Source organism: Phascolarctos cinereus, unplaced genomic scaffold (assembly GCF_003287225.1).
Source record: "Phascolarctos cinereus isolate Bilbo 61053 unplaced genomic scaffold, phaCin_HiC Scaffold_5;HRSCAF=322, whole genome shotgun sequence".
In the NCBI taxonomy this organism is placed as follows: Eukaryota; Metazoa; Chordata; class Mammalia; order Diprotodontia; family Phascolarctidae; genus Phascolarctos; species Phascolarctos cinereus.
Window position 1 is genome coordinate 61258704 of NW_027555958.1, and position 12638 is coordinate 61271341.

Consider the following 12638-nt stretch of genomic DNA (forward strand, 5'->3'; position numbering starts at 1 on the left):
ATTTAGTGGGGGGTTAATAATAAAGATGATAATGATTAAAAATAGCAATAATAATAGCTAGCATTTATATGAGGCTTTAATGTTTGTAAAGTATTTTACTAATGTTAGCTCATTTTATCCTTATGACAGTCATGGCAAGGGAGGAAGGTGCTGTTATTATCCCCTTTTTATATATGAAGAACCTTAGGCAGAGAGATTTAGTGACTTGCTAAGGGTTGTACAGCTAGTAAGAATCTAAGGTTGGATTTGAATTCACGACTTACTGATTTCACGTTCAGTGCTCTACCCACTATTCCACTTAGCTCTAAAAAAAAAAAGTAGATATAAATAATGTAGCACATTGGAAGGAAATATAGTGTGGAATATTGTTCATAGGCATTGGAAGATCTGCATTAAAATTCTACCTCTCATGCTAGCCGTGTGATCCCAGACAAGTTGTTTAATTTCTCTAAACTTCATCTGTAAAATGAGGAGATTGGGTTAGATGACCTCAAAGTTCCCTTCTAGTTCTACATCTATCTTGTGATCACATGAAATAGAAAAGAAGTCTGGGGCCTACTATGATAGTAACTACCATTTCTTTAGCACTTTATGAAATAGTTTCATTACACAAAAATCCTGGGAGTTATAATCGAGGAGATTTGAGTTTCAGAGGGATTATTTCCTCAACATCACCTAACAAGTGTCTGAGACAAGATTTAAACCCAGATCTTACCTGACTCCAAATTTAATACTTTTTCCATTGTATCTTGCTGTTTCTTGGAAATTAATTAATAAGGATGTATTTCAAATTAAGCCAAATGTAAAGAGAGAAAATTTAAAGAATGAGCAAAATCTACTGATCTTACGAGAAACATTTCATGGTATCTGAGGCCTATACGGTTCCAAGGTCTAGAAGGTTTCAGGAAGAGTTATTCTTTGACTCTTCTCCCAGCCAGTCAACTCCTGTCTGACTTACTTTCTAGACATTTCCAGTAAAGTTTCATATCTATCTATCTATCTATCTATCTATCTATCTATCTATCTATCTGTCTGTCTGTCTGTCTGTCTGTCTGTCTGTCTGTCTGTCTGTCTATCTATCTATCTAATCTATCTATCTATCTATCTCCATTCTTGCTTTTTCCCATTAGTGTGAAATGGAGTTCTTTTCTGCTAGCATCAGAAGCTCAAAGACTATTAGTACTATCTATTAGGGGATCATGTACAAATGCCATGTTTGTTGATATTAATCAGAATGGTATAAACACACATCAAGGGTAGAATTTCCCCAGAGATGTGGGCTTTAAAAAAATGACCCCAAAAAGGGTGTCTGTGTGTGTGTTTATGTGGATGTGGATGTGGATGTGTATACTGATGGGGAATTTTGAATCCCTCTGTTTATTTCCTACAAAATGAAAATATAAATATTTGACCTAGTTGGTATTTTGAAAGTAGTAGTTTTCAATGGTCAGTGGGGAAAGAAAGAGATGATGAGATTACAGCAGTCTGTAGGAACTTGCTATGGTTCATCTTGTTTCCAGGTGGCCTGAAATGACAATGTGTGTTTCCTTGTTTTGAAGATAATTTAAAATATCATTATTAAGATATTCTGACAATACTTAAATGTTATTTTGCTTCTCTCTTTTTCTTTCTTTTTTTCCTCTAAGCCCCTTCTTTGTTCTGTGGGTTTTCTTTTGTAACTCCTCCTCCAGACTACAGCTTTGTTCCCCCTTCTTCCACTCCTTTCTGGTCAGGTACTGCTTTACCACTTTTATAATTCTTCTCAATTTGCTTTTGTTTCACAATGAAAATATTTTGGTTTCCATGCACAGCAACTCATAAGGATACATCTTTGTATGTCCAGTCTGTAGAGTTTTGTTATTACCTTATTTGTTCTTCTTTTTGGCATAAACAATCTGTCATGATATTTTACTCTTCTGTTTTTTTTTTTAAAAATATTATTTTCTCCAGTATGACATTTCTAATTATTATCTATGTGATCATTGGGTTGTGGGGGTGGTTTTAGGAGGGAGGAGAGGTGGTCTGAAGGTATAAAGGTTGGGAAGTTGAGACATAATCAGTTTGTTTGGGGACAGTGTGAAGATGTAATATTCTTAGGATAATGATTTTGATTTCTAGATTTAATGTTTCTGTTCACCCATGGGGAAAAAAATGCATGCAGAGCCTCAATCATTGTTAACATCTTTTTCTCCTATCATTTGAGTTCTTAGTCCATGTTTCATGGAAAGAATGGATGTTGTCCATCATTTCTGTAGATAATAAACTGACAAAAGGCAAGTTATAGCTTTGATTTATGGTATGACAAGAGTACTGAATGGTAGCTTAGTTGACATCTAGGCAAGTAAATTTATATATAAATCAAATGTTTTCCACTCCCTCCCCCTTGTTAAGTCAAGCATGGTACCCCAGAGAATCACAGTTATTTAAAATGAGAAGGGACTTTAGAGATCATGTGGGCCAACTCATTCATTTTACAGGTGACAAAACTGAATCTCAGAGATGTTCAGTGACCTGTCAAAGGTCACCCATTGAACTAATGGGCAACTATTTTTCTTCAGAATTTTACCTTGGCCCAAGAGCAGTGCACCAATAATGTATGACAGATTACAGCATAAATGCCATTATGGCTACGTATAAATGGTGCAGTAAAAGAAAATAACATATATAATATATATACACATATATATATATACATACATATACATACATTATATATATATATATATACACATTTGCCTTCACATAGTTCTGAAAGGTACAATATTGCTGTTTATTTATCACTTTAGACATATCTGGAGATTGTAGAAATTTCTATAGCTACAGAAATGAAAAATAGTTCAGATTCTCTTTCAGTGTAATGAAGTGGGAGAATTTCTCCACTGTTATATAAAGCATAATTGTTACTGTCTGGGCAGGGGAAGTCTCAAAAATATAGACCTGTGACGTTTCCCATTTGTCTTTTTGTCTTAAACTGGAGTTGTTATTCTTTTCAAACCCAATCTGGGGTTATAAAATCCCACCAACTTCAGGGGAACAATTCTGAGAATTGCTGAGTGTAATTGGGGGCCCTTTATATAATGCTAGAAAGTAGCAGGTAGAGAAATTATTAGAAATGTATTATGAAGCTCCATTCATAGGCAGACTTGGGTGGCTTGAAAGTAGATTTGTTTTTTTATGAACAAGGACAAATTGAGAAAAGGAATGATTTTAGGTCCATCTTTTCCCCTTCTCATCACCCCAAACATAACTTTAGATGTACTAAAATGTCAGAAATGATGCCTTGTTTCCATGTATCCATTAGCATGTCTCAGTAGTGTGAGATGACCTCAATTTGGGATAAAGAAACCCTTTAGGAGTCTCCTATGTATTTTTTTTTCCCATATGAGGTCTGTTTCAAAACTTTCTAGTAGAAGCCATATTACTGGTGGAACAGAGGCTAAACATATTCCAAAATGCTTTCAAAGGGGAAGCAGCACAAATGATGTTCAAATAGTAGTGGTTCATGACATTGATTCTAACCGTCAAAGGCGATACTTAGTTGGTTCTAATGTTAGTTCAAAGGGGTTATTTGGCCATTTTCATTGGATGCTTCCTGATTGGAAATGGATTCATTTACCCTCAGCAGAAATCAAAGCTCTAATGACTTCAGATTTGAATGATTTCCTAATAAATTAATCGGGTCATTAAAATGTATACACACATATACATGTATATATACTTACAAGTATATCTATTTCTATGCATGCATATGTGTATATATATATATAATATATAATATATCTATATCTATATATCTATATATCTACATATCTATATATCACATATATACACACAACCCACCTAAAATTGGTACTCATTTGAAAACATCCTTTCCTATAACACATTAGAATGCATTGCACTGGAATACTTTGGGTCTTTCAGACAAAGGTAATTCCGTGTTACTATTTTAATTTTCTCAGACTCAAACCTGAAGCTGGTTGAAACCTTAATCTTGATTCCAAGTTTTTGTATTCTTATCACTAGTTTTTTTTTTGATGAAAGGCCCACACTGTATAGTGGCTGGTTTGCATTTTAATTGTAATTATATTTATTTTCACTGGGACCACTGGTTTGTGAAGGGCAGGCTAATGTTGAATTTCTGTGTTTCCGGCAGTGTTGAGCCCCAAAGTTCTGGGCATAGCTATTGCACGATATGACTTTTGTGCGAGAGACATGAGAGAGCTGTCTTTGTCCAAAGGTGACATGGTGAAAATTTACACAAAAATGAGTGTAAATGGCTGGTGGAGGGGAGAAGCAAATGGAAGGGTGAGTCCATTGACTTCATCTCACTTATTTGATTTTTATGTCATAATGCCTTTATAAACATAATATATTTATTTATTCAAAATGACCGGGAAATGAAGCAGCCTGGTTGATTTCTATATAATAGGAATGGTGATAAGGATTTATGTTGTTATTTTGCTGGCATTAGGAATTCCCACATAAGAAAACTCTCTGTACCAATTCAGGTAGGCACTTTCTCTGAAACTTATAGTCTTAGAAATGCCGATAGCACTAAAATGTTAAATGACTTGCCCAAGGTCACACAGCCAGTGTGTGTCAGAGATCTCTTGAACCCAAGTCTTCCTTGTATTTGCTTAATGGTTTTAAAAAGTATACATATACTTAATACTAAATTGACTCATCATAATTCGCTATTTCTTAGATGAATCAGAAAGTACTTCTATGTCTTGCAGTGATCAAGGCCTTGATTACAAAAATAATTCATTCATTGTTCATCCACTTAAAAAAAACATTTATGAAACACTTACTATGTACAAAGCAACCTACTTGGCACTTAGAGGGATGTAAAGATAAGGAAAATAGCAACTGTCTTTGAGGAGCTTACAAATTTATTATCAGAGATCACAGAAAGTCAGAGATTAAAAAGAAATTATAGTTTGAGATGAATCTGTGGTGGTTCAGTAATGAATTCAGACAGTATTTTGATGAGTAAATTGTTGACCAAGCCATGTTTCTTGCCATTTGTCTCTGATCAAAGTAAAGTGTAAAATTTGCAAGTTCTCTAGTTGTTTGGATTTGGGAAAGGTGTTGATTTAACTAGTCATAGAAATAAATGGTGCACAATCCAGGGCACTTTTAAGTCCAGGGGACAAGTCCAATCATTTAATACTTTTATGGTTAGACTTTCCCAACAGAATTCCTGTCAACAGGTTGCTGAACTATTATAGCCCTGGGCCCTTCAACTCCACCCCTGCCAAAGGGTCAGGTATAATTAATTCTCCATGCATTGGTGACTCAACCATTTTTACTGATAAAGATAACTGAGGTTTTATTGCTACCTAACTCTGAGTAACTTCTGAAAATACCTGTCACTACCTGTAGTTCTCCCTTTTTTCAACTGCCAGACCCAGCAAGCTAGAATAAGAAGGGAAATATGAAGCTAAAATTCACCACAGTAGCTGAGTGTGGTGAAGCAGCAGAGGCTGAGGCTTATACATCTCTTGAGCACAGGAGTTCTGAGCTGCAGTGGGGCAAAAGCCATTTAGGTGGGTGCATGAAGTCTGGAGACAACATGGTAACCCCTGGCAGTGTGGGGCTGCTAGGTTGCCGAAGGAAGGGTAGATTGGCCCTGGTCAGAAACAGAGCAGGTTAAAGATTCCATGATGTTCAGCAGTGGGATTATAGGTCATGAAGGTTTGCTGTCCTTCCAGTCTGAATGAGATAAAGAAAGAGGGGGGGGGGAGAGAGAGAGAGAGAGAGAGAGAGAGAGAGAGAGAGAGAGAGAGAGAGAGAGAGAGAGAGAGAGAGAGAAGGAAGGAAGAAAGGAAGATACAAAGGAAGAAAAATATGAAGGGAGAGAAATGGAGAAAAAGAGAGAGAAAAATAAAAGAAGAGATGAAGGGGAAAAAATCTTTTACCATAAGAAGGTATAATGGAAGGAACACTGTATTTAGAGCTGGAGAACATGGATTCTAATACCTACTCAGTTTTTTATTAGGCAAATCAGTTATTGTCTCTGGGCCTTGATTTTTCATCTGTAAATTGAGGGAAGAGGGGTGGACTAGAATTCTGGGCTTCTTAAACTTTTTCTACTTGCCCAACTGTTGGCATTGCATGGCCTGAGGGCGTGTGCAGTGCAAAGTGCTCATGCTTTGTGTTCAAAACCTGGGCTGCAGTGACATTGCATGATGCAACACAGGTAAGCACTTCCAGAAACAACCTGGATTCATTACATGTTTGATTTTTAATTAATTTTTGGTTGTTGTACATTTAGAAACCTTTTGCTATTGCCAAATTTTTCACCAACTCATATGGTGTCACAATCTACAGTTTAAGAAACACTGGCCTAGATGATCTCTGAGGTCCCTCCTAGCACTAAATCTATGATGTTATGCTTTTTCACTCTTTGGTAGTGAGACAGGCAATGATTCTGGACTATACTATTGGTATGTCTATTGTTTTCTTTCTTAGCAGTATTCATTGTCCCCTTCCCAACATTTTTATCCCCTCAACCCTTCAACTGGATCATTTTATTATGCTATTAACATTAGTCCGGTCCTATAGTTTCATCAGTATGGGAATTTCTGGTGTAGAAACTCCTTTATTGTCTTAGAGTTGCCTGGGGCTCCAATATTTAGTAACTCACTTGTGGTTGTACTCTATGTGAGAGGCAGGAGTGGAACCCAGGTCTGTATAACTCAGAGACTGGCCTCCTATCTGTTATGCCCCACTGCCCTTTGTGAAGGTTTTATGAGCATTGCCAATCTCTACCTCAGTTCCCCAAGGGGAAGAATACATAAAGATCAGCTTCCTCAGTACTTTGCTCCAACCTATTCTGTAATGGAAATAGAAATGATTTTCTATGCTGCTACCACATCATTGTTTGTTCATTTATATGTTGATTTCCATGTTTATGGAAAAGAAAAACTCTTTAACTGCTTTTCCCTTTATTTCTCCTCTTTCCTGTATTTGTCAGTCAGCTCTAGCCATCCCAAACTTCTCAACTACCAAGTGGGGATAGAATAGTGCTTAATTAAAGTATCATGTCCATGCAATACCGGACTGTATGCAGAAAACTTCGGAATGCCAAGTAAGAAGAAACAAATGTAAAGTCCCTTTGTTACTCTGGGCTGCTTTTCTTTGCAGGTGGGCTGGTTTCCATCAACTTATGTGGAAGAGGATGAATGACTTCAATCCTAATTTTGCAGTCTGGACCAGAAATTTCAGGGACAAGCGATGAACAAAAATCCACAAAGCATTATGAACTGATTGAAGTATTTGAAAAGCTGCATTTCTGGCTAATCAACATCCTTCCTCCTCCTGTCTTCTCCAGTCTTAATGTTGGGATTTCTAAAGATGCTCGTACTGACAGATTAATGACTTGCTGAGAGCTGGGCAAGAAACAACCTGCCAGTCTGTCATCATCAGGGACCAGTGAAAAGCCAAAACCTTCTCTTCCCAGAAGAACTCAGCAAATACATTTCTTTATGTTTCCTTTCACTTTCTTTCACAGGCCATTGTCCATGCCAGTCATTAGTAAATGTTTAATGCACCTTTACTCCTCCCCACTCCTGGCTCATCACACCCCTCTTCCCTTCCCTAGTCATTGAAATCTTTGATGGTACAAAGAACTAGAGCCTTTTACCTATCATAGCACAAAGAAAAATGAGAGTTCTGTCATATAGGCCACTTATGGGAACGGTTTAGTGTCATTTGTCTCAAAATTTCAAGTGAGGCTACTTACTCCATCACAAACACATTTGTCTGACAAATCTTCCTGGTAGAAATACAAGTGAAAACTTCTAAGTTTTCTCTCAGTTCTGTGTAGAGTTTGAGATGTTTGAACTGATGTCTTTTTACTCCTTGCCTTGGCAAGTGATTGTTCTTGAAAACTGAATTTTTTTTTTTAAAAAAGAACCTTATTACTAAGTCCAGAAAACTATTTGTGATTTTGTAAGGTGGTTGTGGCAACTTTGGACTGAAGTTTCTGAGGAAAACTTGGCTCAGCATCTGTAGGTGGCTGCTAGCCAGATGATCACAGTGTATGTTTACATGAGCCAGATCAAGGGCTATATTGTTAAATATGTCACTTCTTCACAAACACCACCTACAGACTTTTTTTTTCTCTCTCCCTCTCTCTTCCCCTCCCCCAAATCTGGGGCATATATTACACTGTTCCTCCATTACTTCCAATTCAAAAGACTGAAAGTTTGTGCCAATAGCACAAACCCTTCTATTGTAGTTTCTAGAAGAAGGGCAATGTAACTGTGGCTTTCATTCCCATTCATGTCTCTGAATTTCAAGACTAGACAAAGACCCACCCAAGGTTTTCCAAGGATAGCTCACTGTGGGGCTCAAGGCTTCTCCCAGTTGTCTTCCAATTTGGGGGCTCTTTCTGGTCACACAATGGCACCTAAATGATATTAACTGATTGGCAGAACAGTCAGCTTATTGGTTTGATTGCACCTCTTCTATGATGGTAATAGAAATGATTATTCTTTGGTGCTGTGTCAGTTCATACGTACATATGCATATATATGTGTGTGTATATACATATGTATATATTTACAGACACATATGTGCATCTACAAATGCGCACATATGTGTCTGTAAGTATATACACATGTGTGTATATGTATACACACACACACACATATCCCTCTTGTTACCAGATTCTACCTATCTCTTGTTATTTGGATAAAGAGGACCACATCATACACATTTTGAAAGCATTTGCTTCTTGCAAAGAATGTAGATATTTTAGCGTTAGCTGAATCTAATTGAGAGCATTCAGAAAAGAAAATTGGGATCACCTCTGAAATGAAGCAATCATGATGTAATCCCCCATAGTTACATGTAGGAAAACCCTGTGCACACTGAAAGAGATGCATTGATCTGGGTGGATTTGAAGTTTCTCATATAGGATAGATTCAGGAAGTTTACCTCAGAATTATGTAAACTGTGATTGTGTTTAAAAAAAAAAGTATTGTGTGATGGCACCAGTTCGTGTATTTGTCAATGTGGACATGAGCACTAGACTGTATTTTGTAAGATGATTCGTACAGTAAAATTACCTGGCAGGATGTTTTCTTCAACCATGTTCTGTGATGCCTAATGTAGCATCAGCCACCACCACGGGTCAATGGTGTGTCTTCGTTTCACTCTCAGCAGAGCGTTGTGGTAGAGGGAGCAACGGAGCATATGGGTCCCAGGTTTTGGCATGGGCTTCTTTCGGCAAGTTGGCCCACTTCTTAAAACCAACCTCTGCTCTTCTTTTTTCATTTTGCCCGTGTGGAAACTTGCCCAGAAGACTGGGGTATTAAACCGTGCTGGGACCCCGTTTTTCATAAGATACCGGTTGCACCCTTCTTTGTCTGTGTTGAATGCCCTGTATTGGAAAAGTTAAATGCTGCAGATTCACATGCATTTCTAATACCAAAGACATGACTCCAGGCTATCGAGTCACCAGTCACTGCTTCCCCTGTGCTTTTGTCTTGCCTGGATGCAGCTCTTGCTGTCACACCGTAAATCTCATCAGTAGTGCTTAAAAGTTTGTAATATTTTGTAAATATGTCGATATAATAAAGTAGTTACAACTTGTATTAAGCTAATTGTCCTCAGTTTTAACTGCCTTTCTATTGCATGGGGGGGGGGTGAAAGGTCCATTCTAAACTTCTAAAAGTTGGCAATGGCAACAAATGAAGAAATAAGAAGGTGCTATGATTTCATCAGTGTGGGAATACTCTCATTACAGGGACTTTTCCATCAATTCAGGTGGTACACTGGATAGAAAATTGGACTTGGAGTCAGAAAGACCTGAGTCAGTATCCTGCCTTAGACACTTACTAGCTATGTGACCCTGACCACCTCTTTGTCTCAGTTTACTCATCTGTAAAATAGAGCTAATAATGTCGCCTATCTCCCAGGGTAGTCATGAAGATAAAATACTATTTGTATAATGTTTTGCAAACCTTTAAAGCACTATATAAATGCTATTAGTATTACTACTATTACTATTATTATTATTTTTATTATCCCAACTCACCTATAACATTAAATAAGTCCTAGAGAATTCTCTAAAGTACTGGATTTAAGTGACTTACCCACCATCACATAGCTGATAAATGGCAAGATAGGCCTTGAACCCTGGTATTCCTGGTTGTACATTCAACATTACATGCCTCACAGTGGATTGTACTAATTTAAATAATGGACATTTATGTAGGACTTTAATTGGAAAAGCTTGCCTCATTTGAGACCCTGAGCAGCCTTGTTTGGTAGATATCACAGGTATTAACTCTATTTTACAGATGTGAAAATTGAGGCCCAGTATGATTCAGTCCATTGTCAATGGGTTATGTAGCTGGTAAGTGTTTAGGCAGTTTTCAAACCCAAGTTTTTCTTACTCTGTGTCAAGTCCTCTATCCATTATGGCATGCCATACAAATCTTAAAGAAATAATTTGGCCCAAGGCCCTTATTTTAACCATTTTTTTTTCTCAGTACTTTAGCAATTTATCAGCTGGGAACAACATATCACATGTATCAAAATAAAAAGAAGGTAAGCATGTGTATGTCTGGTAGAAGATGAAGTAAGGTATAAAGTAGAAAATTTCTCTGCTAACAATAATCTTGGTAGTTGCAGTGGGGGCAGTGGAGGAATACTTCCCTGAGCGTTGTTCAGTTCTCTAGCTGAGAAATACTTGATAAAGGATAGAATTCCAAACAATCAAAATCCAAGTGGTAGAATTCGCAACCTGTCTGTCACATATTCTCGACCTACCCTGCCCAAAGGTCAGTCCTTTTTTAATAAAGCAGAGACTATTTTCAAGAGGATATATGCTTTAAAAAGTAGTTTTATGAATTGCTTGGAAAGTATAAGCCAAACCACTGAAATGAGCAAATTAAACTGATGAAGGAGAGATCCTATTTTTAGGAGGCCTGAGTAACAGATAGTTCTTTATATGATAGATCTATGATCTAATCAATATGTGTACTTGCTATGATAATATAGATCCCATCCTATTGTCATTTCATCCTGTGGGATTCTTGCTGTGTTCCTCCCACAAATCTGTCACAGGGGATCCACCTAATTTTCTCTAGTCTTGACATTGCCTTGCTATTGATGGAACATGGTGGCTCTGAATCCCTTTCATTCATTATGTGACCAATCTAGAGGTCTGTTCTGTGTTGTTTATGGCCATGCATTATTCTAGTGATATCTTTCAAGTCACTTCTTTTGCATGATTCCTTGAGTCAGTTGTGTTGCAGCCTATTCCTACCCATTATGCACTTCCCCATTTCCTTTTGGACAAACTCAATTTTATGTCTTAAGAGGTTGTGTTATTTCATTGACTCACAGTCATGCAATATCCCTAGCCAAATGTTAATGTTAAAAAAGAAAGAGAGAGAGAGAGAGAGAGAGAGGGAGAGAGATGGTCCCTTGTTTCAGGGAGAAGTGTAGGGTCATTGAAGGAATCACGCAATTCTCCAAAGACATTCCAGATCTGTGTGTACATATATATATGTGTGTGTGTGTGTGTGTGTGTGTGTGTGTATACACACACACGTACACATATATGCTAGGTATATGTACACATATATAATGTGTGCATATGTATACATACACACATATATAATATTAACTTTTATATATGTACATCAATATCTAGATATACTGATGGGAAAGTTCTATAATCTCAACCAATATGGACAATAGATGTTCATCTACTTGTTTCCTGTGCAAATAATTAGGCTGAACTTTTTTGAGTAGCTAATAATAGTCTTAATAATGTAAGATGAAAAATTTAGTCAGAATTAAGACACCTAGCAATAGACTAAAAGAGACTCTATTTCCTTTCATGGAAACTAAAAGCCTTTAAATATTTTTCATCATATGAATAGCTTTAGCATCAGAAAATAATAAATTATTAGACCATATGATATAAAATATGGTTGAATTAATAGAAATCTTAAAAGAGGGACAATCTTCTACTTTATTCATTCTAAAGGATGTGCATGTATTTAATATTCATCATTATACTGGACTTATCTAATGTGATAGTCTCCAGAAGCCCATTCTTTCCAATAAAGTCTTCCCAATAGTTTTTCAGTTTACTTATCTAGGAGATTAGGATAATAACACTCCACAGGGGGCTCTGAGGATCAAATGAGAAAATATACACAAAGAGTTTTGTAAACCTTAAAGCATTATATCAGTGCTTTAATATATATATATATATATATATATATATATATATATGCATTATATAAATGCTTTTATATATATGTATATACACACACATACATATATAGGATATATTGATATATATCAATGATATATATGTATATCAATTATTATTTTTTGACATCACGTTTAATTATCTGTCATAAAATTCAAACTCATAAAAGATCCAGTATAGTTGACCAAATATCAGTATTTCATGTTCTTTCTTGAAGTATATTCTGGATTTTGTGTCCCAAAAATCATAGTGCAATTTTCAAACTTCAAACAGCACTAAGACATTGGGGATCTATTTATGAAATTGTCAAGTTTTGTTTTAGCAGTGGAAAGCTCATTTGCACATAGACTTTGTACAGTTATGGGATAGTAGAGTGAGCACAGGATTTGGAGTT

General features: G+C 36.5%; 1 protein-coding gene across 1 annotated transcript in view; it reads left to right on the forward strand.

Annotated features, from left to right (window-relative positions):
- VAV3 (vav guanine nucleotide exchange factor 3) overlaps positions 1 to 9609 on the forward strand; it is a 450109-nt gene extending 440500 nt beyond the window's left edge. Inside the window, exons 26-27 of the mRNA XM_021000329.2 lie at positions 4154 to 4305; positions 7150 to 9609. Of these exons, the coding sequence (XP_020855988.1) occupies positions 4154 to 4305; positions 7150 to 7191 (194 nt within the window). The 3' untranslated portion in view covers positions 7192 to 9609. The remainder of the gene's footprint in view (positions 1 to 4153; positions 4306 to 7149) is intronic.
- Positions 9610 to 12638: the final 3029 nt, after the last annotated feature.